Source organism: Acomys minous, assembly GCF_964271855.1.
Source record: "Acomys minous genome assembly, chromosome: 1".
Taxonomy (NCBI): domain Eukaryota; kingdom Metazoa; phylum Chordata; class Mammalia; order Rodentia; family Muridae; genus Acomys; species Acomys minous.
Genome location: NC_140483.1, coordinates 68984541 through 69012020, shown reverse-complemented (window position 1 = coordinate 69012020; position 27480 = coordinate 68984541). Strand labels below are relative to the sequence as shown.

Below are 27480 nucleotides of genomic sequence, written 5' to 3'. Positions count from 1 at the left end.
GCCAGCCTCGGAAGCAGGCTGCCTCTCGAACACTCACATCCTATGCCCCTTATCTGGCTCTTGCTGGTAACCGGAGGCTTCCATGGTACCCTGGTTCCTGGGGGATGCCTTACCTGAGAACGGCTCTAGTTTGGGAGGACTACAGGCACTTGCTGTCACGCTCAGTTTTACATCAGTGCTGGGGATCCAACCTGGGGTGCTCATGTTTGCACAGCAAGCTCTTCCCCCACCCAGCCTCTCCTCAGCCCTGGGGAGTAAATTTTAAACATTCTATTTTGTTCCGGCTCCCACCTTTCTCTTCCACCTCCTGTGCTTTCCTTGCTAACCTCCAAATCTTCATCCCAGCCCCGCTTTCTCTGTCATGCTCACACCTTCAATTTTACCAAGGGTCTTTCCTCCTGGCAGGACCCCTTCCATTGTCAGCATTTGGGTCTGTGATGCTCAGCACTCAGGCCACTCAGGCATCCGTGGTTGGCTTGAGCAATGTGCTGGTCCTAATCCATGGCTGGCCAGGTTCCTGTTGAAAAGGACTTATGGCTCTCTTCTCTACCAGCCATCCCCTCAAAAAAACAAAAAACACACAAAAAGCCTTAGAGCCCCCATATCTACCCTTTTGCAGCGTGACTAGGAAGAGGCAGTGCCTGTGGCCAGACCACAAAGGTGACCGAATGCCTGTCTGGTCACATCCTCCACCCCCTTAACTGCTTTAACTCCTGCCCACCTATTAACTAGAAGACCTCTGAACAGCTGGTGAGTCCCTGCCACGTCCCCCACAAGCCAGTTTCCTTCTCCAGCAGCTCCACCTACCTGCCACATGGTGTCACTGTGGGGCAGGTTTACCCCGAGGCCCTGCCTTCTAGGCGCTGGCGAGGCTCCACCACTAGTGGGAAGATCAGCTCACTGATCCATACCTAGCCTCAGGGTGTTAGCTGGCCCAAGAGCGTGGGTCAGGATCTGTCAGGGCCCATTAGTCACCAAGAACTTTTCTCTTGCATAGCTTTGTCTCCGATCTGATTGGACATCCACCCTGTGACCCTCCAGAGAGGAAGGCTCCCTGCAGTGTGTCCTCAACCCCAGGAAGAAGTCTCATGGACACCAGTCAGTGTTCAGGACAAGGCAGATGTGTTCTAGAGTTAATTTCTAAGTAGCTCTTTGCCATAACAGTCTCCTTACTGGTCCAGACAGGCATCTGAGTTTGACAGGAAAAACTACAGGCCGCTTTCTGCCCCAAATAGTTCTCATGCCGGCCCTAGAATGTTCCTTCAAGGAGACATTCCTTTGATTCTTAAAACAGCACTGGAATTTTCAAAGTTCTTTGTTTAAAATGTATTTAGTAGAACCTGATACCGCAGGCTTGTCACCGCAGCCTCCTCTAAGGCTGAGGTGGGAGGATCCCAAGGTTAAGGGTGTTCTGAGCCAACTGAGAGACTCTGTCTCAGGAAGAAGAAAAAAAAAAAAAAAAGGAAGGGGCTGGGAGACAGACAGCTCAGCTAGTAAAGTGCTTGCTGCAGAAACGTGAGGGTCTGAGTTTGACCCCTAGCACCCATGTAAAGCTGGCACTTTATGTCAATTTCTGGCCTCCCTGTACACACACACACACACACACACACACACACAAGCATGTACACATACACACATACAATTAAAAAGGGTTAGAGATATTTCACTGAGAGAGCTCTTGCCCAGTATGCCCCAGGCTCTGGGTTCAGTCCCTAATCTTTTTCTCTCTCCCCTCTACACACACACACACACACACACACACACACACACACACACACATCACACACACACACCACACACACACACACATACACACATCACACATCACACACACACACACCACACACACACACACACACACCACACACACACACACACACACCACACACACACACACAACACACACACACACACACACACACACACACACACACACACACGTACGTATGTTTCTGGGTGGGGTCAGGTGCTGGGCCAGCCTTTTAGATAGGATCCCAGGCACTTGAGAGTCAAATGACAGCTCTGGACAGGTTCTCCCCTGAACTGCACATGTATGCACACACAGACGTGCAGAGTTCTTCTAAGGGAATCGCTGTCCCTGATAGGAATGGATGGAGCTGAAGGTATGGAGAAGGCCCAGCCTTTTGCTGCACCACCCTAGATTTGTCAAAGGCTCAGGAACCATCCTGAGTCACAGTCAGCTATCTTGGGAATGCTACCGGGTCCCTGAGGACATAGAGGACTCTAGACAGGCAGGCAGCTGTGCTGTGCTGGACCCATAGTGAGCCAGCATCTCGGCCTGTGCTGATAGCCTTTGGCTCTGGGCCTGTGTGTTTCTATCCAGTCAGCTCACATTTGACCAGCGTTCTTTCTCATCCCACAACCTCGCTCCCCAATTTCATTCTAAAGCTGGCTCACCCTTCCCTTGAATGCTTGGACTCTACATCCCGCCCAGGCCTGCCTCTTGTGGGAAGGTCACATCTGGCTGGCACCGGCCTGGATGCTTTCTAATGAACTGAATCCTGCTACACCCGCACTGTGGGGAAAGTCACATAAAGACTGGGCCACACTCTCGGTTCCAGGAAACTATTACCCCTGTGGTCAGAGGAGTCAGCCTGCAGCCTTGTGCCAGGCAGGGATGGCGGGGGTGGGGGTGGGGTGGGGGGAAGCAGCTGCCTAACAGGCATTAGTTACTCCATGGCCTCTGATGGTTTCTGTCTGGAGAGAAGAACAGGACACAGCGGTCAAGCATCAAGACCTAAGTTTGATCCCCAGAACCTGTGCAAAATGATACGACTCACTTGAAAGACAACATGAGGGAGACAGAGAGAGAAAAGCGGATCTTGGGACTCATTAACCGGTTGGCTTAGGCGAGTTGGCAAGTTCCAAGCCAGCAAGAGACTGTCTGCAAAGGCCAAGGTGGATGGTATCTTAGGAATGGGGGAATGGGACCCAAGGGTGACCTCTGACCTAGACACACACACACACACACACACACACACAGAGAGAGAGAGAGAGAGAGAGAGAGAGAGAGAGACAGACAGACAGACAGACAGACAGACAGACAGACAGAGAGACAGGCAGACAGACAGGCAGGCAGGCAGACAGACAGGGGCGGGGAGCGGGGGGAGGTAGGAGCAAGAAAGGACACCCCTACATGATGTGAGGAGCCCTACAGGGCCAGCTGCCTTTCTCCATTGACCCAGATAAGATGTGGGCAAGTGAAATTGCCATTACATGCCTCAATTTGCCCGCCTATGAAATGACGTTAATATTTACAGGTTATTTTTACCATAATGATTCCATTGCCCTGTTCCCACTGCTCATCTGCAGTACGCATGTCACCCTCAGGGTCTCTGTTCCGGAACTGCACGCAGGATGGCTGGTCGGACACTTTCCCTAGGCCTGACCTGGCCTGTGGGCTCAACATGAATGTCTCCTCTAATGAGAAACGGGTAAGCCTGTCATGGCGCACCACTGTGTCCCTCAAGATGAATGAATGTAGGATGAGAAGACAGGACAGGGAAGCCAGAGAGGACCTGAGTGCTGGGATTATAGGTGTGCCTCATCACATCTAGTTCATGGGGTGTGGAGGATAGGGACCCCAAGGCTCTGTGCGATCTAGACAAGCGACATGCCACTGGTGGAGCCACATCCAGGCCAAACAGCTCTTTCTGCTAAAACTCTTCTCTCTTCATTGGCTCATGATGAAATCTTCTGCTGGCCCCCTCCCCTCCCCTCCCCCTCCCTCTCTCCCTCCCCTTCTCCCTCCACCTCCCCATCCCTTTCCTTCCCCACCCCTCCCTTCCCCCTCCCTTCCCCCTCCCCCTTCCTCCGTCCCTCCTTCTTTTCTTTTCTTTTTTTTTTAGTGCCTTGGTGGATTCACACCAATAGAAAGACTAGGCACAGGTGCCCCTAAGCAGCAACAATGTCAAGGGCATCTATTTAGAGCAAAGGTTGCCAGACTGTGGCCTTGGGCCATGACCATCTTCCCCCAACTTTTGCCAACGAAGCTTTGTTGGGACGTAGCCAAGTCCATTAGCACCACAAGGCTGCTTCTGTGTGACAGGGACCCGGTGGAGTAGTTGCCAGAGACTGTGTGGCCCTTTGAGCCTAAAATATTGACTGTCTGTCTCTTAATAGAAAGTGCTTGCTGTCAGCTGAGTAGAGGGGACAGCAAACAGGTGGCACTGCCAGGCTCCAAGGCAGGGAAAGTTAGTTTGACCCAGGATAAAAAGCTGGGATGTTCCTGGACTCTGAGTCCTCTGGGGCACTGGACAGCTGCAGATGTTAAAAGCTGAGGGAGCAAGGGTCACAGGAGAACTCCTGGGAGGTGGGGTCATGCAGGGGTCAAACCTCATGGACATGGAATTGGGGCTGAAGGTCACTTGGTACTGAACAGAATAGGACAAATCTTTCTGCCAGGACACTGCACACAGTCAACCTGTGCCTTCCTGGGCTCCCGCGTACCCGTGTAGGCATCGCTAGAACAGATAGCCACTCTCAGTGGTGTGGGCCTCCCTGTGCCAAGTTTTAAACAGAAAGAAAGATCACAGTGTAGTGGTTCAGGGCATGGAATTGGGAGCTGGGATTACATACTGACAGGTTGATCCAAGACTGTGAAATTCCACAGATCTCTTTCCTTTTTTTTTTTTTTTTTAAAACAGAGTCTCATATAACTCAGGCTGGCCCCAACTTCCCTAAATAGGCCAGAGTGGTCTAGAACTCCTGTCCCTCTGGCTCCGCCTTCAAAGTGCTGGAATTACAGGCATGCTACACCAAGCCTGATGTGTGTGGTGCTGAGACTTGCACTCAGAGCTTTGAACCTGCTAGGCAGGCTTTCTCATGATCTCTTTCTCCCCTTAGGAAGAGCGTGATCCAGTCCTACCAACCAGCCTCTCCCTATTCCCCCATCCCAGCCCCCAGCACGGCTCCCAGGCCCAGCATTTCACTTTATCCCATTTCAGTTTATTAGGAAGGGTCTCGTGTCACCCAGGCTGGCCTTAAACTCCTTAGGTAGCTGAGGTGACTGTGAACATCTATTCCTCCTGCCTCAGCCTCCCGAGTGTTGGATGACAGGGGTGTGCCACCATGCCCAGTTTATAAGGCACTTAGGGTGCAGCTGAGCCACATCCCCAGCCTAATACAATTCTTTGGTGTCCTAAATGCTAGAGGTCGTTAATTTTAGGCAACTGGCCTTCACGGCTCTTCTCTTCATCCCAGAGGGGGGTGGTTTTGGCTTCAGGAACAGTTGTTGCGAGAGATGGGCTCCACTGCACACAGTTATCACCATGTAGAGGGCCTGATGCCAAAATGTCCTTATTTATTCAGAGTCAAACATACATACTTTCTCAAAGCTCCTTCCCCTGGACCTTACAGAGGGAGTCTTGCCTTTCGTCTTGTTGATAATTCTAACACACACACACACACACACACACACACACACGTGTGTGTATATATATATATTGTTTGTTTGCTTGCTTGCTTGTTTGTTTGTTTTTTCAAGACAGGGTTTCTGTGTAGCCTTGGCTGTCCTGGACTCAACTTGTAGACCAGGCTGGACTCGAACTCACGGTGACCCACCTGCCTCTGCCTCCCTGAGTGCTGGGATTAAAAGTGTGTGCCACCACACCTGCCTTCATTCTAATATTTTTCCCTACGTTGTCCCCACTCTCCCACCCAACACACTCAGCTTCTCCTGTGTACTTCAGGCAATGCAACCGACGGTACCCAGAAGCACCCTGATTCGTTAAGGAGCCTCTTAAAAAACTAACACAGTTGGGCTGACAACAGCCCAGGGACTTGGCCACCTTTTCAGAGCATTCTATTGGTGAAAGAGAAAGCAGGTCCATTTTTTATTTTTGGAGGCTAACTCATATCTCAGCGTTTCTACCATCTCGTTCTGATGACTCACGCTGAAGAGTGGATGGCACTGAGGGAAGTGACAGATGCTGAGGGTCCTCCGAATGCCGGGTGTTGTAGAGACACTGCACCTATTAGCTTCTTCCTGTTTCCAACAAACCTGCAAGGGAGACGGTAGGACTCCCGTTTTGTAGGTAAAGAATATGAGAAGTTACAAAAACTGATAAATAACAGGCTGGCCTTCTGGGTTTGGAAGCAAGTCTTGTGTCTCTTCTGTCTACTGCACGACACTGAGGCATTTGGACCATTCCAATCCTGAGGCCATTGCTGTGCAAAGTCATCAAGGTCCCCTGTGCAGTTCTTGTGCCTTAAAAACTTAATCCCTCCCTTTTCAGTCACTTCACTAAGCAGCACTTACCAAAAGGCCAGGATATAAAAATACAAAAGGAAATGACAACTCTACTCAGAAACATCAAACCAAGGCCTCCTTCCTGCTGACACCTGACAAGTCTCCTTACCACTTTACTGCATTTGTTTAGTTTTTTTGGGGGGGGGGCAGGGGAGGGTTGGCACCTGTGTCTCAGCTCAGGAGACCGGAGGACAACCTGCTGTAATCGTTTCTCTCCTTCCGCTATGTGGGGCCCCAGGACTGGACTCACAGCATCAGGTTTGTTGACGAGTGTCTTTATTTGATGGGCAGCCTACCAGCCCACAAGCTTGTTCTTAATAAAGATAGGAAACCGAACCCCATGGATTGGCTGATACCCATTTTTTTCCCCTGGAGACAAGGTCTTGTGTACTGCAGCCTAGCCTCTAACTCACTATGCTGAATGACTTTATAGATTTTTAAAAAATATAATTATAAGACTGGATCACAGGATATATTAAGTCCAGGTCCCAGTGAAGACTTCCAGCATCTGAGATTCACTAAGCAAAATCTTTTGCACAGATAGCAAACTCCGGTGGCTGGCTTTACTTCCTTACTCAGGGTCTCGTGTAGTCAAACGTGGCTTTAACCTCTCCCTGTGGCTGGGAAGAGGCCTGAACTTTTATACTGCGACCTCCACCTGCTCGTGCCACTGCCCCCTCCCACTGGGGGGCCTCACTGTATGAAGTGCTGGGAATGGAAGCCAGGGATTCACACAGGCTGGAAAAGCAGTCTGCAAACTGAGCCCCAGCCCCGCCTACCCGGTCATACTGACCACACACACACAACGGCCATCTGTTATAACAATAAATATATCACATATATACAACATATATACATATGGCTGAAATCGTACAGCACGTGTTACGTTTGTCTTCTGCCTTTGCTTATTATAATGCACTGTGAATAGGTCCTGACTTCTTTAGAAACTCTCAGAAGACATTAGCACTGGAATAACGTAAACCACATGCAGGCTTAAGGCAGCCTGCTTAACTAGCCCACCATTGGGCGCTGGAAGTTCATCACAGTATTTCTGTAATAAACACTTTTACAGAACCAACAATAAAGGATTAAAGGAGCTACTGCCAAGCTTGATGTTGCACATACAGAAGAAATAAATGCAATCGTAAAAATGCCTTTATAAACAAATATTTTTCTAACGGTTGCTGTCCCTCAGTGTCCTCATGGCATTGGTTCTGGGAAACCTGTGCATACCCAAATGTGAAGATACTAAAAATCTCTTATATGAAATTATGTAACATTTGCATAGCACTTACAAACATCCTTCTGCACACTTGAAGTCAGCACTGAGTGTACACCGTGGATGCTCTAGAAATAGTTGCACTGTGTTCCCCAGGGAAGAAGGGCCAGGGTCAATGTCTGCGCATGCTCAGGATAGAAAAAAGTTTAAAAAAATTTTTTTTGCAGTTACTTATTCTATGTTGGAGGCATGTGCCATGGCACATGTGTGGGGGGTCAGAGGGCAATTTGTGACTTGGCCCTCTCCTTGCTCTGTGTGGGTCCCAGGGATAGAGCTCAGAGCACTGACCTTTGGTGGTAAGTGTCTGCTAAGCGACCTCTCCGGCCCAGAAACAGCTCCCCCGACCAATATTCTACGACTGTGGTTCCTTGACTATGTGGACATAGAACCTGTGGCTATGGAAGGCTGACTCAGTTTCTTAGGATTAACCCCTAGAGTGCCCGGCTGTGCCTACATTGGTAACGTGCTTCTCTAGCATGCTGCAAGCCCCGGCTCTCATCCCTGGCACTGTGAAAACTGGGCAGGGTGGCACACAGTGGTAAGAAGGTGGGTAGTTCAAGCTCACCACTGGTTACACGTCAAGCCTGAGGCCAGAAGAAATGCCTGTCTCAAAGGCTCTCTCGGTCGCTATGTAGCTCCACGTGCTTTGCCTGAAAACTTGAACCAGTTTTCACTCCCACCATTCCCCTTACCTGGATGTAGTATTATTAATTTTAAATGTCCATCAATTTGTTAATGTTATCACTGCTTTATTATTGTTAATATTATCACTGTTTATTTCTTCTTCTTCTTCTTCTTCTTCTTCTTCTTCTTCTTCTTATTATTATTATTATTATTACTGTTTTAATGTTCATTTCCTTAACCCACTTTAAGACCATTGTACGACTCATTTTTCTGAGCCTAAATGAAGGTACTATTTAATTTGTTTAATTATATCTTTTCTACTGCAATGTTTTTGCATCAAACAGTGTGAAGTGGCTGGTGAGCAAGTAAATGTCTGTCTGGTCGCATTAATAGTAATGTAGGACACAGGTCGGAGGTCATACTCTTCCTGGTCTGGTCTGGACTGTGATGCGGTTCTTGTTGTCACTGTCATTTAAAAATATTTATTTTACATCAGGAGGTGGTGGCACGTGCCTTTAGTCCCAGCACTCAGGAGGGAGAAGCAGGCAGATCTGAGTTCGAAGCCAACCTGGTCTATGGTTTGAGTTTCAGGACAGCCGGGACCACACAGAGAAAGCCTGCCTTGAAAAACCAAAACTGATTTCATTTTTTACTTATGGGTACTGGTACATGTGTGTGCACATGCGTAGGTGCCACAGAACCCCAGGAGCTGGCGCTGGTTACAGGTGACTGTGAGCTGCCTGGCATTGATATCGGAAGCAAGCACAGGCCTTCCACAAGAGAGGCAAGAACTCCTGAGTACTGAGCCATCGGTCCAGGCCTCTGCGTATCTTACCAACAAAGTGCCCTTTTAATTGAACTAAATAGTGATGGCTGTGGACAGAGGTCAAATCCAGGCACTGAACACTGAGAAGACAAATGAAGGGCAATGCCAGAAGAGATTTATTTGAAAGTGACAGAGCACTGTATACAATCTTACAGCTTTCAACATAGGACACACTTCATTTAGAAGACTAATTCATTTTAGGAGGTTCTAAAAAGAAAAAGAAAGAAAGAAAGAAAGAAAGAAAATGGGTGGAATACAGAAGTTAGCTACTTTGAGTGCTACTTTAGAAGATTCTGGCTGGGTCTGATGGCGCACACCTTTGGTACCTATACTTAGAAGGTAGAGGCAGTTGGATCAGAAGTTCAAGGGCATTTTCAGTTATGTTATAGATTCAAAGCCAGCCTGGAATATATGAGACCCTGTGTCTCAAGACAAAAAAAGAGGTGCTAGTGGTGTAGTTAATTTGGAGGAGTGCTTGCCCAGCATGTATAGAGCCCTGGGTTTGGTTTCCAGCATGATATAAGCCAGGAATGGCAGCACACACTTGTAACCCAAGCACTTGGGAAGTGGAGGCAGGGAGAATCCGGAGTTCAAGGTTACCCACACAAGAAGTTTGAGGCCAGCCTGATATACATAAAACTCTCTCTCTCAAAAAAAAAAAAAGTTTTTTTCTAGTGTTTTGTGTTGTTGTGTGCCAAATGATTTCCTCCAAAGCCTTAAGTTCAAAGAACTCATAGAGCTGGTAAGGGGAGCTACCAACAGTGGTCAAGGTCGTCGGGGCCAGTGCTGCCTCAAGCTGGTACCCTGGGATGCAGAAGGGCCTGGTGGGCAGGTAGGGCTGACCTGCGCCTCTCTCTGCAGCACGCATACCTGCTGAAGCTCAAGGTCATGTACACTGTAGGCTACAGCTCCTCCTTGGCCATGCTCCTGGTCGCCCTCAGCGTCCTGTGCTCTTTCCGGTGAGAATACACTGCCCTCCCTGCAGTCCCCCTCAGCCCTCAGGGACACAGACCTCAAGTCTCTCCCTCATTACCCAGGATGGGAAGGGGGGAGGTGCGGGTGGGCTGCCTGGCCTTCTTGTTAAGTTCGGGGTAGCTATAAATGTGGCTCAACACAAAACTGGAAATTTAAAACATGTTGTGTTGGTTTTTTTTTTAATAACTCAAAAAAAGGAGTAAATTTTGCAGATGACAATGTGCTATTACAATATCACGGACAACAAATGTATGTAAGCATACGTATGCCCTCAAATCCAGGAGGCTGTGGTTGGACACCTCTGGATTTTATATGTGTTTTAAGACAATTATTTATCCAGAGAAGCTAAACGGTTGAACCCTCCCCTATTCAAAGCCCTCATTCGGGGGATTGGGGTAAGGCTAAGTTGGCAGCATACCTGCTTAGCGAGCACAAGGCCCTGGGGTCAGTCCTTTGCACTGCAAAAGATGGACATGGGGACACATGCCTGTGGCCACCCTAGGTGGAGGTAGTAGGATCAGAATTTCATAGGTGTCCTTGACTACATAGGCAACTGGAGGCCAGGGTAGGCTGCATATGATCCTACCATAAAATAAAGTAAAATAAAATAATGGCAGAGGGGACAGGTAACAAACTTACAGTCCCCAGAACACAGGAGAAAATTCAGGAGCTGGATTGGTGGTTGGTCAGGGCAAAAGACATGTTGGTGTTACAAAACTAGTGATGTGTTACTCTGCTCTGGTCTGGTCTATTCTATTCTGCGTCACGGTATCACCGTGTAGCCCCTACTAACCTAGAGCTTAAGATGATCCCCCTGCCTCCACCACCATAGTGCTAGGATGACAGGCATGCACCACTATGTCTGGCTCTCTTTACTTTTGTATCTTCAGGACAGCACAGGGTGCCCCGGGGAACCTAGGGACCTGCACCCTCACTGCAGGTTCTGCTAACATAAGAGAGATGGAGGCCAAGGGCTAGTGGTCGGGCTTTGGTCTCCCCCATGCCAGGGGAGGGGGGCAGGGGCAGGTGGACCTGTGTGAGCAGCAGCCCCTCTTTCCAGATCTTGCAGCCCCACATTCTCTCTGACAGGAGGCTGCACTGCACTCGCAACTACATCCACATGCATCTGTTCGTGTCCTTCATCCTGCGTGCCCTGTCCAACTTCATCAAGGATGCTGTGCTCTTCCCCTCGGATGACGTCACCTACTGTGATGCCCATAGGGTAGGTAACATGCCTAAGGGTCCTAGACTGACCTTGGAGAGGACCAAGCCTTGTAGCTCCCTGTCCTTGCAAGCCACTGATTAAGATTACACAGATGTTCCTGGTTAACAAGTGTTGCTGGCAGGACACGGAAGTTCTAGGAGGGTCCATAAGGCTCTGCAGCCGTGGAGATACGATGTAAGCCATGTGTATCAGAATCAGTAAAGAAGTTTCCAGTGCCCGGAGTGGACCAGCCACTCTGGGAACTAGATCTGTGGTGAGACCTCTCTTATCTGGACTCTGCCAACTTCCAGCTATAGACAATGGCAAAGTTTGGGGGAAGTTGCCTGGTTACTGGAGGAAAAAAAAAAGCAAGTTTGCCCTTGAATATCTGTGATCATTTTGCTAAGTCTGGCCCATTTTCTCCCTTCCATTGTGCAGATGCCACCCCCTCTGTGTGCCACCTGGGCACTCTAACTGCTCACCATAAGCAGTTCACTGATGACACAGCCCTAGTGCTCCATGTCTCTATGGCGTCATGAAGGGCGCAGTGCTCCGTCTGTTCTGCCCTGCTGTGGCCCTTCCACCTCAGGCTTTCACCTCAGGGTTGCAGTGTGGGTGCTGCGACTCCAGCTTTCATGACCACATTCTGGGCAAGGAAGAAGGTTACAAACTAAACCTTTTTCTCTCATTTTGAGAGACTTTGCTTTTTTTATTTTTCTCCTGGAAAGTATGTACACACTCTCTCTCTCTCTCTCTCTCTCTCTCTCTCTCTCTCTCTCTCTCTCTCTCTCATACTCATACACATATACAAACACATACACTCACACACTCACACAAACATACACAAATACACTCACATACATACTAACACATATACACACAGGCATGCACATACACACACTCAGATAAACACATACATATAGGTACACAAACACACACACATACACAAATGCACTCACATACATACTAACACATACACACATAAGCACTCACATACACACACTCACATAAGCAAACATACACACAGGCACATGAACACACACACATACACAAACACACTCACACACATACTAACAATACACACATAGGCAGGCACATACACTCACACACATAAACACATATACACAGGCACACACATACACACTCATACACATAAACACATACTCACTAGGCATGGTGGTGCACACCTTTAATCCCAGCACTCAGGAAGCACAGGCAGGCGAATCTATGTGAGTTTGAGGCCAGCCTGGTTTACAAAAGTGAGTCCAGGACAACCAAGGATACACAGAGAAACCCTGTCTCGAAAAACCAAAGAAAAAAATGCACACACACACACACACACACACACACACACACACACACACACACACACACTCACACATACATACACATGCACACAGATACACACACACACATACACACACACACACACACACACACACACACACACACACACACACACACACACAGGCTCTGAAGAGGAAAGGCAGTTTTAGTAACTTTGACCCGGCACCCTTCTCTCCCTAGGCTATAGTACCTCCTTGGGGAAATTGGTATTGGTCACTACTAGATGGTTTTCTCTGAAGAAGTGTCTTCCTCATCAAAGCCCAGGGCCAGTTCACAATCGGAATCCACTTCCTGACTCTGACAGCTCCTAGGCCATCTTGGCTGACCCCACTAGGCCTGGTCTCCTGACCAATAAAGACTTCAGGAGAACCCTTGAGTGTGTTTAACCCTCTGCGTATGTGTGTGCGCATGTGCGTGTGCATGCATGTACATTTATGTGGGGATACAGGGCAAGTTCAGGTACCCTTCCTCAGACTGCCTCATTTATTTTTGGAGACAGGGCCTGTCCCTGGAACCCACCAAACATGTCACATGGATTAGTCAGCGAGCCCTAGGGGATCTGCTTGTCCCCTCCCTAGTGCTGGGATTGCAAGCATACACTACTCTATCTGACATTTTAAAAAATGCGGCTTGTGGAATCAAACTCTTGCCCAGCAAACACTTTACCCCCTGAGCCATCTCCACAGTCCCGTGGAGACAGTCATACTCCCTCTCTCCAGGGTCACTCCGGGCCTGCCCCCTGCCCCCTCCAGTGCAGTGCTGCTCTCCCCTGGGAGACTCACAGGCGCCCAGCCGGGGCTCACGTGCCCACATGCCTATCTCTTCCAGGCGGGCTGCAAGCTGGTCATGCTCTTCTTCCAGTACTGCATCATGGCCAACTACGCGTGGCTGCTGGTGGAGGGCCTCTACCTTCACACGCTCCTTGCCATCTCCTTCTTCTCAGAAAGGAAGTGCCTGCAGGCGTTCGTGCTCCTCGGATGGGGTATGTCTGCCCATGGTGCTCCCTACGTGTGTGGTGTGCAGGGAGGATGGTTCCTTGAGAGTCAGGAGGGTTTGGCTTCTGGTTGCAGTTGCATCTATCCACCCATCAATCCAGTCACCAAACCGTCCACCGTGCATCCATTCCATGCATCCGTCCATGCATCCACCCATGCACCCATGCATCCATCCACCCACTCACCCATGCACTCATGTGTACACACATACACCACCCCCCCCACACACATGCACAGTATGCAAAAAAAAGAAACCAGAGTTTAGCATCTAGTCCCAGATCCACACTTAACTAACTTAGGTAGTCTCTGGCAAGTTGCTGGATAATTAGCCCTCTAGCCACAGGTTCCTTGTCTTTCAAATATGAAATAAGAGCTGTAATTTAGCTTCAGTGGAATGCTGGGCATCCTGAACTGTTTCCAGTTCTGTTCTGCCCCGCGCTTGCCCCACCTTCCACACATGACGCATTCTTGTGTCCTCTCTATGGGGGTCCTTGCACGTCTGGAATCAAGAGAGAGGGCTCAGACAGACTTCAATCACGCACAGGAGCGTGCACACACAAACACATGTGCACACGCACTCACACACGTGCACACATGTACACACAAGCATGCACACACGCACACACACGTGCACACATGCACACACACCAGACATTGTCCCACCATTCCCTGAACTGCTCTGCAGTTCCTTCTAATTGAGCCTCATGAACCTCATACACATGACTGAGGCAACCACAGGGGCCTGAGAGACCGTGCTGCGCCGATGGCCACGAGCCACTCAAACTACCTGGTTTCCAACGGAAGTTCAGGATTTAGTTTCCTGGTAGCAAGCCAGTCAGGTAAAGACCCCGCTGTGTATTTTTCTGGTCTCCTTTCTGATCAGGGAAAACAACTCCCATTTCTTGAGCACTTACTGAATTCCTGGCTGTGGGCTCGGGACTTCACCTTGGTCATTTGATCAATCCACCAACCTCCAGACGGCTGTCAGGGACTTCAGCTCAGGGATGGGACACGTATGTTCAACTGGCTCTCTAAACAAGGGTGGATCCAGGGTGCTTGCCAGTAACAAACATCCATCCACGCGCCTACCCAGTCACTTATGGGCCCAAATATCTGTTTATCCATCCATCCACTCACTTATGAGCACAATATATGTCCACCTGCTCATACACACACATACACCCATAGACCTGTCCACGTATCCACACAGCTCCCCTATCTAGCCATCTATCTAGGCATCACTTATGAACTCAAACCCATCCATCCATCGTCCACCTGCCCACCTGCCTCCCCATCCATTGTCCTCTGGATTTATCGTATATGTAAGTAGCCTCACGGTTCCAGGTAGAGTCAGAGTGACTCCTGAGAGTGACTTACAGTGTCATTTGGACTCTCCATGCCTTTAACTAATCAAGAAATGTCCCTGCAGGGAAAGCCTTCTTCTGATGTTTCTTCTTGTCTAACTTCTACAGGCTAGCGTCTTGTCTGTCCATCAGATCAGCAGGGGCAGGGGAGGGGCAGGGGCTGGCAAACACACTGCACTCTTCTTCTTCTTCTTCTTCTTCTTCTTCTTCTTCTTCTTCTTCTTCTTCTTCTTCTTCTTCTTCTTCTTCTTCTTCAGAGCTTCAGCCTATTTAGCACATGACCCTTGACCAGCAGGGCCTTGCAGGGCTCTACAGATGTCTGTGTGGGCAAGTAGTCCCGTAGGGGACCAGGGGCTTGCCTTTAACCGCCCAAAGCACCTGATTTTTCAATGTGGCTCTGATGGCTTCCCAGCCCTTCTAATCTGTCAGGATCAGAGAAATCTACAAGATCTGTCAGGACCCTGACTAACTAAACACCAAGCAGATCGTTGTGTTCAGAGATCACCAAAATACAGGCATTAAGGCTGGGGGCGTGGTTCAGTGGGTAGAGCTGTTGCCTTCCATTCACGGAGGCCTCTGCGTTCAACACCTGGGACTACATTAACTTGGTGGTGCACATGTGTAACCCCGGGATCATAAATACAAGCTCATTCTCATAACCACACAGTGAGTTCAAGGACAGTCTGAGCTATATGAGACTTGAGATATATATTCTAAAACAACATAAAGATTACTAACACCAGATTACCAATGCCATCACCCAAAGGATTTTAATCAAGTAAGGAGAAGTAAACATGTTTGGGATTGGACCCAGGGCCTCCTGCATACTGCACAAGTGCTCTACCCACTAGGCCACACTCCCTAACTCTGCTCGTCAGTTCTGCTAATTGTTCCTCCCTAACATTTATCCTCCTATTTCTCTCTATGTGGGGGCGGATGCAGTTGAGAGGAGACACCTATGAATCTCTGGGGACAACCCAGGCATTGTGCCTTGGGGTCCACCCACCAGGATGATAGGTACTTGTGGGGGGCCTCCCCTGCTGAGTTGCTAACAAGGTGGTCCTCAGCAAGGGGAGGGAGGGAGGGAGGCAGGTGCAATGGTCAGGCGGGTCTCACAGCTCTGACCTGTAGGGGTACTTTTTTTAAAAAAACTATGTTGCTTTGTTTTTTTTTTTTTCATATCTCTACCTTCCTTCCACCAACCCCCAACACTAGATAGTAGTGAAAGGTTAGAAGGGAGAGGGGGCAGAGTTCTCTTTAGCTGCTCCTGGTTGATTAGGGCCATAGGAGACTTCCATTCTCAGTTGTTAGGATACGTAGCAGTCCAGCCAACCAGCAACAGCAACCACAGCAGCAGGATGAGCAAGCAGCCTTCTTCCTCTCTGAGAGTCCCTGGAAGCATCCTTCGAAGCGTTCTCTCAAAACCCCTCTGTCTCAGGGCTCTGGTATTTATACCCTCTCAGAGTCCTCAGAGTTCAACTGTCTCACCTGGCAACAGCCACGCCCCTCTCTGAGCCACACCAGGCAACCATCAGCTGTGGATAAACTAAAAGCAGCCCCGTATCCCACACTTGGGATTAAAACAAAAATGCATTTCCATAACATAACCGAGCCACTACACTGACAGCTCACTAGCAACCAGATTGCTTCTTTATTTATACAGGTTTCACAGAACAAAGACGGCGCAATGATTATCCAAGTGGCACAGAGTATGTGCTTGGTTTTTCAGTACACATCCAGGTTACAAGTTCAGTCACAATTAGGAAATACAGAACAGATATTATTTTTTACTATCATCCCTATAAATCCAATGTAAAGAATTCAAAGAATGTCTGTTCCAAAGCAAACACATTATGACATCCTGCTTTTAGGCCAGCAGTGTTTGCCATTTTAAAGCTTTCCAGACAAACAGAAAAATATCTGAACCAGTACATATACTGGGAGAGAGAGAGAGAGAGAGAGAGAGAGAGAGAGAGAGAGAGAGAGAGAGAGAGAGAGAGAATGAGATACCTAACTCTTTTTTCTGTGTGTTTCATCATCTATGCTATAAAGTAGAAAAGCCTTATTTTAGCCTATCTCATTTACAGATTTCTATTCCTCCAGGGGTGTATCTTTATGACCCTCTATCTTTTTTTTTAGAATATATTTTTATTAATGTATTCATATTACATCTCAATGGTTATCCCATCCCTTGTATCCTCCCATTCCTCCCTCCCATTTTCCCCTTACTCCCCTCCCCTATGACTGTGACTGAGGGGGACCTGCTCCCCCTGTATATGCTCATAAGGTATCAAGTCTCTTCTTGGTAGCTTGCTATCCTTCCTCTGAGTGCCACCAGGTCTCCCCATCCAGGGGACATGGTGACCCTCTATCTTTATACTACATTTTCAGAGAGCTCTAAGCATATAGTAGAGGGGGTCACTGAGTCTGTAACCTGTTCTCCTGGCTAGAGTTTGTCAATTGTCTCTGTTTACCCTACACCAATTATACTGTTTGAGTTTGCTCAGGGGCAGATATTTCAAGAAGATTCCTGGAGTAATGGCCTCATCTAGCTATGTGCTTATCTGTGCTTAATGATCTCCAGGGTTATAAGGATGGTTTCCAAATAGGGCCAGATAAAGTAACTTTAGGATTTTTCTGGAAAGCCTCAGACACAGACATAATTTTCTCAGGAAAAGACATAAAACAAAACATAATGCAGAAAGCTATCAAGCATGCAATGTGCAGAGACCACAACTCAGAAGTGAGTGAGAAAATGACCGTGATGGCAGCGTTCGCTTCAGCTTGGCTGGAACTGTGCCAAACAGCTAGGCTGGCGTCACAACTTTTGCTGTTTCCAGTGCATATGGCTGTGCGAGGTACTGAACTTGCCAAGTTCTAGGCTGGTTGGTGATCAGGCTGCAGGAACCCGCCTGTCTCTGCTTCTCCACGGCTAGGATTACAAGCGTGCATCACTGCACACAACTTTTTAAAAAATGAGTTTTGGGACTTGAACTCAGGCCCTCAAGCTGGCGAGGCAAACGTTTTACCAACCAAATTATCCCCAGCCCTTATCTGATGTGTCTAAACAGCACGCCCCTCTTTCTTGCTCGGTCCGTCTTAAACAGTATTGGTTGCCTTCTTCTGATAGAAGGTAGAGATGGGAAACTCCTCATCCACACCTATATTCCTCATCACTGCTTTTCACTGTTGTGGGGCAAGCCCAGTACTCATTTGCATATTCAGCGTGTACATTATCAGAGCTGTGAACATACTGTTTACTGCTGGGCCAAGTAGTATGCAAAGCTTTTGTTCTCTATGTATTTAACATTTTATTTTTCTTGGAGTGTTATTTTATTTGTACATTATTATTATTATTATTATTATTATTATTATTATTATTATTACTATTTTGATACAGATGTAAGTTACCCTTTGAGCCTAAGTAGAGTAACTTACAGTTTACAGATAATCATGTGTCTGTCTCCCTCCTCCTCCTCCTTCGCCTTCCCCTCCTCCACTAGCTTTATGTTGTTTCTCCTTGGTACTTTTTTTTTCGGGTGGGGGGAGCGGGTTTCAAGACAGGGTTTCTCAGTGTAGCCTTGGCTGCCCTGGACTCATCTTGTAGACCAGGCTGGCCTTGAACTCACAGCGATCCACCTGCCCTTGCCTCCCGAGTGCTTGGATTAAAGGCGTGTGCCACCATGCCCTGCTCTCCTTGGTGCTTTTAAGAATTAAAAAAATTTTAATTTTTTGATTGTATGTACCTCTGTGTGTCCGACTGTGGCTTTGTCTTTGTGGGTACCAGTACCTGTGGAAGGCAGAAGAGATCATCAGATGCCCTGGAGGTGTCGTTACAGGCAGTTGTGAGTCAACCAACTTGGTGCTGGGAAGGCTCTCAAAGAGCAGCACGTACTCTTAACTTTCCAGTCATCTCTTCAGCTCCTCTCCCTCTTTTGTGCACTTAACTAACAAGTGTCCCTCCTAGAATGCCCTCCTCTGACTCTTCTGCTAGTCTGAATCTCCACACCTACGCATGGTCTTGTTCTCTATGAGATGGGAAGCCAAGAGGTCAATCAGACTACTTTTACTAATTCTTTCAAATCCTCTGAGAAACCCTTCAGTCCTATTTTCCAAATCATTAAGTGCACCAGGAGATATCTAAGTTCTTACACAGTTTGACAACCTGAATTTTGTGTCTGTGTGGTGTGAAGTGTACAGTGTGTGCATGCACATGTATGTAGAAGTCAAAGGTCCATGTCAAGTGTCTTCCACTCTCATATCCATCTTCTCTTTTGAGATGGGGGTCTCTCCCTGGACCCCGATTGGCTAGGGGACAGTGAAACCCAGGGATGGGCCTGTGCCTGCCTCCCCTCTCTCAATGCTGAGGCACCTATAACCATGCATAGCTTTTAAAAATCTTTTAAAGATACATCTACTTTTATTTTATGTGTATGCATGTTTGCTTTCATGTATGTATGTGTGCTATGTGCATACCTGTGTCCACAGAGGCCAGAACTGGGCATTAGGTCCCCTAGAACTGGTGTAACAAACAGTTGTAGGTCACTATGTGGGTGCTGGGACCAGCACCCAGGTTCTCCACAAGAGCAGCAAATGCTCCTAACTACTGAACCCTCTCTCCAGCTCCCTATGGTGCTGGGGATACAAACTCAGGGCCGCATGCTTGTGTCGTTCTATGGCCTAAGCTCATCTCTCCAGCCATATTTTTTTTTTTTTTGAAAAGCAATTAGTCAGTCAGAGAGCGGTTATCTAAAGATTAGTTTGTTTGTTTTTTTAATTCCAGCATTAGAGCTGTATTTCAATGATATAGTATTTGCCTAGCATGCTAAAGGTCCTGAGTGTTTGTTTTTCGAGACAGGGTTTCTCTGTGTAGCACTGGCTGTCCTGGACTCGCTTTGTAGACCAGGCTGGCCTCAAGCCCACAAAGATCCACCTGCCTCTGCCTCTCCGAGTGCTGGGATTACAGGTGTGTGCCAAGGTGCCAGCTTCTAGGTCCTGTGTTTAATCCCCACACCACAAAAACACAATTAAGTAGAGGTGAGAGGTGTTTCTGTGTTTTCAGCTGTCACAGGCTGTACAGTGATTCGGCGTTGCCCCTGCCCTCCCCGACCTTTAATTGTCCTTTCGTCTACAGGTGCAGGTCTCCATTTCTTTTTCTTGCTGCTTTTGTTTTTGTTTTGAGATAGGAACTTCCTATCTAGCCCAGGCTGACTTTGAATGGGCCATCCCCCTGCCTCAGTCTCCTCAGGGCTGCAATTATAGGTCCTTGTTTCTTTCGAGTGTGGATTTAATGTATGTGTGTGCACACACATTTGAGTTTGTGTGGTGTGACGTGTAAGGAGGGACAGAGGGCAACTTGTGGGAGTTGATTGTCTCCTCTCGACATAGGGGTCCCTGGGGTGCCACTCACTGAGCCATCCCACCAGAACACAGCCTTGATTTGGAGAGTGTTCCTAGGCTCTCTCTTAGATCCTTTCTTTTTGCCCTGGCTTCATTCTCTCTGTAGAAACTCTTTTCATTCCTTGATACAACCTCTCTTTTTCTAAGTTTCTTGCTCTGCCTTCCACAGTTCCGTTTGTTTATTCTGCATTCTGAGGGAGCCTAGTCTTTATCTTCCAACTCCTCTACTGAGTGTTTATTCTGGAAATGGCGTGTTCACTTCTCTGTCCTTTCTTGTTCCCTGGACACTCCCAGTTGGCCACATCCTGCTGTCTCCTGTAGATGTAATCTGCCCCGTCTCTCCAGGGGTCTCCCTCGGGCTGTTTTGTTCAAGCTCCTGCTGTTCTGTGCACTGTCTATTTCCTCTCACTTCCTTTTCTCTGACTGCTTTGTTTCTAGCTTTTGATGTAAGCTGATGTCTGTGACCTTGGCTCTCTGGTCACGGTTAGGAATAAATCACTCCAGGGTTGATGGCAAGCTGCTTCCCCTGGGAGACTGGCCTGGAAGTGGCTACTGTACTGGAGGGTCCTCAGCTATATCTAGGCCTGTTTTATTATTTTTTTTAATAATTTATTTTGCCTGCACATATGTCTGTGTAAGGGTGTCATATCTTGGAGTTACAGACAGTTGTGAACTGCCATGTAGGTGCTGGGAATTGAACCCAGGTCCTCTGGAAGAGCAGTCAGTGCTCTTAACCGCTGAACCATCTCTCCAGCCCCCTCTAGGCCTGTTTTTTAAAGTTGTATTTATTTGTTTAGTGTGTATGTGTATGTGTATGTGTGTGTGTGTGTTGTGCATGCATGTACACATGCCACAGTACATATGTAGAGGCGAGGGAACAGTTGGTGAGTGTCGGTTCTTGAGTCCAGGGACCAGACTTAGGTTGTGAGGCTCGGTGGCAAATGCCTTTACCCAACAAGCCATCTCAGCAGCCCTATTTCTAGGCCCTTTGTCCAGGGTCATTCAGTTTATCCTGGAAAGCATCCCTTAATGCTTTTGTTTGTAGTCACAGGGTCAGAGTGAGGTAGAAATTGGCCTATTAGAGATCTAAGAATGGAGTAGCCTGGGTGTCTGGCCTCTCTCCCCCCCCCCCCCATCCACGGTATAGACCAGCAAATCTGTTAGAATCGTTGTGTGAGCCACACTGAAGAACTAAGCAAGCTGGGCACGGTGGTACACACCTGGAGCCTCAGCTACCCACGAGACTGAAACAGGAGTATGACTCAGTTCCAGGAGTGTGAGGCCACTGACCGACGCAGTGAAACCTCGTCTCTTCAAAAAAGATAGTAGAATGCTGGCCTAGCATGCACAAAGTCCCAAGTTCAGTCTCTAGCACCGAGCATGGAGCTGTACACCTGTTATCCCAGCACCCAAGAAGTAGAGGTGAGAAAATCAGGAGTTCAAGGTTATCCTCAGTTACACATTGACTTCTGGGCCAGCCTGGGCTACACGAGACCCTGTCTCAAACAAACAGTAAAGCAGAGCAAAGGGCCAGATCTGATAGTGGAGGCCTGGGTGCCACCTTTGTATGTGGCCCCTGAGAACTCAGACTCGGGTGCTTGTAATTGGAAAGTACACATTCTCACCCACTAAACCACCGCCGCCCCACCGCCGCCCCACCCCCACCCCCAACACACAGCTCAGTGGGCGTGGTTTGTACAAGTCAATACTTTAACGAAGTTAATGGTTTTTCTATTAGCTACATTCTCTGTATGCCCCACTCTGCCAGGCATATCCCCTTTCAAACCAAGGCCTCCCCAAATTGCATCCACGTGCCTTCGCTCCCTTCCAGAAGTCCTCAGGAAGCCTGGCCCAAGACCCTGGGAGTATCCTAACCCCAAGTAGCTTTCAAGTTCTTGGTGCATTACCAGAACCCTGGAAGCACGTGGCTGCACACCGATAACAAGATACAGGGGTTTCCATGGCAACCAAGCCTTGTCATCCGCTTGGTGCCAGGACCCCTGTCCACTCACTGTGTCTGTGTTGAAACCATGAGCCCTCTCTTTCCCTACTGTGTTGGTTGCTTATCTCATTGCTGTGGCAAAATCCTGGGCAGAAGCAACTTAAAAAAAAATGGTTTGTTTTAGTTCAGTCTGAGGGTACAGCCCACGATGGCAGAGAAGCCATGGCAGCAAGCAGCCCAAGGCAGCTGCTCACATGGCTGTCACAGTCAGGAAGCAGAGTTGTGAGTGCTGGGCTCAGCCTGGGGACCCCAGCCATGGGATGATGCTACCTATGTTTGGGGTGAGCCTTCCTACCTCAGTGAACATAACCTAGATAAGTTTCTTGAAGACACACCAGAGCCCTGTCTGTTCAGTCATTCTAAATCTTGCCAAACTGGCAGCTGACATTAACCATCACCCTATGCCTCCCTTTGCTTTGACCTCCAGGTTCTCCAGCCATTTTTGTTGCTTCATGGGCTATCACCAGGCACTTTCTAGAAGACACTGGGTAAGCTGGGAGGAGGAGGAGGAGGAGGAGTCACGAGAACACAGCATGACATGTTATTGTCAGCTTCTGGAGCTGCTGGCTCTGCAGCTGGGAATTCAGCCTTAAATTGCTGGCTCAAGAGGTAGAACGCTTGCCAAGCATGCATGAGACTCAGAGTTTGATTCCGGCACCACATTAACTGGATATAGTAGAGGAGGTTAAGACAAATTATGTGTATATGTGTAAGTATGTGTATGTGAGTGCAGGTGCCCGTGGAAGGCGTTTGGACGCTGTGGATCTGGATTTACAGGTGGTTGTGACCTGTCCTACATGAGTTCTGGGAACTGAGCTCAGGTCCTCTGCAACAACAGTCTATGTTCTTAACCACTGAGCCATCTCTCCAGCCCTGAGAGGAACAGATCTTAACAGTGGGAGCACAAGACTGTGATGACTAAGGTCATACACAGTTTTCCTTCCAAGAGCTGCACTAGGGAACTTGACAGTCAGTCTAGTCCCTCACTGGTAGTGATGATGTCTAATACTCTCTTCCATAGATGCTGGGACATCAATGCCAACACTTCCATCTGGTGGGTCATTCGAGGACCTGTGATTCTGTCCATCCTGGTGAGTGGCCATCCTCTCCTGAGCTGGGACAAGTAGGGCAACACTGAACCCTAACCCTGACGGTTGGAGATCATGGAACTTGAGTTCCTAGCAGGTGCCAGGGGGGTAGAAACTGCAGAGGTTGGCAAGTGGGCAGAGGTTGGTCCCTAAGGAGTGGGTAAAGCTTGTCAAGAGTTGTTCATCTTATTTTTCGAGACAGAATCTCTCACTGGGACCTAGCTCACAGATTTGGATAAATGAACAAAGCCCCTCCAAAATACTGCCTTCCCCAAAACCCAAATCCAACAACAACAAAACATACAGAAAGCCAAGCACGGTGAAGTCATTTTGTCACTCGGAAGACTTAGGTTGGAGGATTTAGAGTGTGAGGCTTGTCTGAGCTGTGTCATGGTACGTTGTATCAGAGAGGACAGTGTGGGCTGGCACAATGGCTCTGTGAGAAAAAGCACTTGCTTACGGAAACCTGCCCACTTGAGTTCCATCACCAGAACCCACAGTGAGAGAGAGAGAGAGAAAAGTGAATAAAGAGAGTTAGACTTCGACCTACGTGTGTGTGCACAAACACAAATATGACAATACAATAAAAAAATTTTAAAATAGACTCCATGGCTCAGTCAACCCTGCATCTGCCAAGATTCGCAGGGGATTCTGAGCCCAAGAGTGGCTGGCAATGGTGCAGGCCGATGGGCCACAGACCCTGGATGCAGCTGATGTTGCTTCTAAGTCATGGTCTCTAGATTTCTGTGTGTCCCTGGGACTCTGGGTGTAGGGATGAACAGTTATGATTTGCCATGCTGGTTGTGGTGTCTTTCCTGTCCCCAGCTCTAGGGAACAGAGCCAGGACAGAGGACTCAGGAGGCAAGATGCCTTCAGCCTGACCTCTGTCTTGTTTTGCAGATCAATTTCATCTTTTTTATAAACATCCTAAGAATCCTGATGAGAAAACTTAGAACCCAGGAAACAAGAGGAAATGAAACAAGCCATTATAGGTAAGTGCAAGGCAGGAGACCTTGGCTCGCTCGGGCAGTCAGCAAGCATCTACTGAGCGCCTGCTGTTTACCTCACTAGTGCTAAGTACAGAGTCAGGCCGGAGGCATACCTACGGTGTAACTAGGGCGGGTGGACGGGTGGAAATATGCCTGAGTGTGAAACCTCAGACACTGCGGAGAGAGAAAACTATGAAACCAGGACAGGAAACCCACAAGCAGAGATCCGACCATTGCAAGGCTGCGAGGGGGAGGAAGTGGGGAGGAGGTGTTGAGATGGAGTGGGCAGGAAAGCGGCCAGAAGCACTGAGGCCTGGCCGTGAGTCTGGTGAGTGTGGGTCTTACATGTGATGAGCACGTGGAATTTTTCAAAATAAATGAGAACGTATTAGAGAGGTTGCTCTATAACAGAATGCTTGCCTAGCGCCTAGCGTGAGTGGGGGCCAGGGTTCAGAGGCTAGCACTGTGAAATACCGTAGACCACAGATAAGTGGGTGGACAGGGAGGTTATTGTATAGATACATAGACACATAGGTAATTGTAGAGATTAGATGATAGATATAGATACAATCATTCAAAGATGACAGATAGGTGATAGATACACAAATGATTGATAGATGATAGATAAGCAGGGACAAAGATGATTGGTAAATGATAGATAAATAGCTGGTATGTCACAAATAGATGACAGATATAGATACATAGGTACATATAGATACATAGATAGATAGGTCCAGAGAGACAAGCTATCCCCCTCTAATTGAAAAAATATCTGGAGACATTGCTGCCAAACTTAAAGCCATCAGGCCCTAGATGAGTTAAGCCCTTTGGGAGGGGGCCTGAGGCGGATCAGGAGTGGCAGCATATCCCTGTGTCCCCAGGCGCCTGGCCAAGTCCACCCTCCTGCTGATCCCCCTCTTTGGCATCCACTACATCGTCTTCGCCTTCTCCCCAGAGGACGCCATGGAGGTCCAGCTGTTTTTTGAATTAGCCCTGGGCTCCTTCCAGGTAAGTTTTGGGGACTGTGACTTAAAAGGGGACTCCTCTGGACTAGAGTAATGGCTCGGTGGGTAAAGTAGTGGCGTTGTGAGCGTGGGGACCTGAGTTCAATCCCCAGGTCCCACAGAAAGCCTGTATGTGGTGCTGCACGCCCATTATCCCAGTGACGATAAGGTGATGATGGGGTGTCAGGCAGAGATAAAGGGATCTCTGAAGCTCACTATCAGGCTAGCCAACAAGATGTCAAAATGTCACATCTATGTACATGCACTAATCTGCGCGCGCGCACACACACACACACACACACACACACACACACACACACACACACACAGGGCTTTCAATTTTCTTAGACAGAAATGAGGCTGGAGAGACAGCAAGCAAGCCTGAAAGTCAGTCTCATACATACAGTGGTGACCCAAGGGTCACGGGGAGGGCCTTAAGATGCCAAATGACCTTGAGTCTCCAATAGTAAAAACATATTGGAAATGGGGGAGGCTGATTCCTGGGAGAAAGAAAAGCAAAATCACCCCAGCATGACAGTGCAAGGCGTTACACAAGCATAGCAGGCAGCACATTCACAACCATCACGAAGCACACACTGCCTAAAGCCACAGGCTGGCAGATGAACCCTCCTTTGCTTCCTGGGGAGTCCAGAGGAAATGCCTACAGCTGAGAAACTGGAAATTCGCAGCATCAGCATGTTGTTTAAAGTCAGTTAAAAGCGTTCAGGCTGGACTCTAGTTACCCCTAAGGAGCAGGAAATGGGAGTGGGTGGCAAAATTATCCTGCAGAGAAAGAGAGAGAGAGAGAGAGAGAGAGAGAGAGAGAGAGAGAGAGAGAGAGAGAGGGCAATGAGTGTGCCAAGGGACAATATTCCTCAGGTGCTAGCCACCTTGTTTTCATTTTGTTTTGTTTTTTGTTATTTTAGACAGGATCTCTCTGTAGCCTAGAACTTACCAGAACTAGACCATGCTAGCTAGCTGGCCGGCCGGCCCCAGGGACATGCCAGTCTCTGTCTCCACACTGTGCTACCACACCCTGAAATTTTCAGATGGGTTCTGGGTTGGAACTCAGGGCCCGGTGCTTGCAAAGAGAGCACTACCTACTGAGCCATCTTCTCATGCCCTGGCTATTGGGTTTTTAACCAGAATCATTTGACAGGAGGTGGGGAGGGTTAACTATCTCTGAGTCACCAAAAGGCTGTGAAGTTAAGGCAACAACAGCAAGATGGGTAAGAAGAAATCTTAGCTGGCATCTCAAGCCTCACATTGTTACTTTATTTGCTTGTAGCCAATTCCTTCCAAAAATAACATGAAGTCACTTTCAGAAACAACAGATGGAGAAAAAATATGTAGATGACTTATCAGTGAGGGGAAAAAGAATACAAACCGATGTAGTGTAATCCAAGCGCTTGGGAGGAGGAGGAGGGAGTCAAGGTCATCCTCCACTACATAGCAAGTTTGAGGTCAGTCTGGGTTTGGAGCTTTCTAGAAGCCAAAGCAAGAACAGCTTATTTCAAGAACTCACAGTATCCATTAAATGAGACCCAGTAGATCTGGCATGTGGTAGAGCATGCCCCGGTAGAGCATTGGCCCTGAATGCTTGAGACCCTGGGTTCCATGCCCAGTACAACCTGTGCATGCATGTTTTCCCACACATACATGGACACACACACACACACACACACACACACACACACACACACACATCCCAATACACCAATGAAAGTTCATTGCCCAAAGAAGCCTTCTGATCATGCTATAGAGCTTGGGGACACTTTCCCCACTATGTGTTCCTTGCTAGTATTCCCACAGGGAGCGAGACTCTACCCGAGGCTCCACTCTCCCTCCATCCCTCGGGTTCTGCTCTGGGTAGACCGAGCTGGGCTACTGCCATTGCTCCGCGTTCTGAGGAAGGATGCTTCACTGGGGACACAGCGAGTCAGACCTTGATCTGTCTCCTATTTGAAACCCAGCCCCAGGCTGTACCTTGTCCCCTCCTCTGAGAAGCTTGCCTGACCAGAGCCCCTGCTAGCACCTGGTCCTGTCGCATATGTAACAATGGGTTCGCTATGATCCATCTAGCTATTTCCAGTACAGGACATTGGAAGGACT

The 27480-nt window shown here is 48.3% G+C and overlaps 1 protein-coding gene across 5 annotated transcripts in view; it reads left to right on the top strand.

Annotated features, from left to right (window-relative positions):
- The window catches only part of SCTR (secretin receptor), a 52462-nt gene that overhangs the window by 20778 nt on the left and 4204 nt on the right, over nucleotides 1–27480 (top strand). For all 5 annotated transcript variants that reach the window (XM_084783448.1, XM_084783446.1, XM_084783447.1 and 2 more), the window contains 8 exons: nucleotides 3352–3455; nucleotides 9862–9959; nucleotides 11065–11197; nucleotides 13355–13508; nucleotides 22715–22775; nucleotides 23309–23378; nucleotides 24276–24367; nucleotides 25246–25372. In XM_084783448.1, the coding sequence (XP_084639574.1) occupies nucleotides 3352–3455; nucleotides 9862–9959; nucleotides 11065–11197; nucleotides 13355–13508; nucleotides 22715–22775; nucleotides 23309–23378; nucleotides 24276–24367; nucleotides 25246–25372 (839 nt within the window). The remainder of the gene's footprint in view (nucleotides 1–3351; nucleotides 3456–9861; nucleotides 9960–11064; nucleotides 11198–13354; nucleotides 13509–22714; nucleotides 22776–23308; nucleotides 23379–24275; nucleotides 24368–25245; nucleotides 25373–27480) is intronic.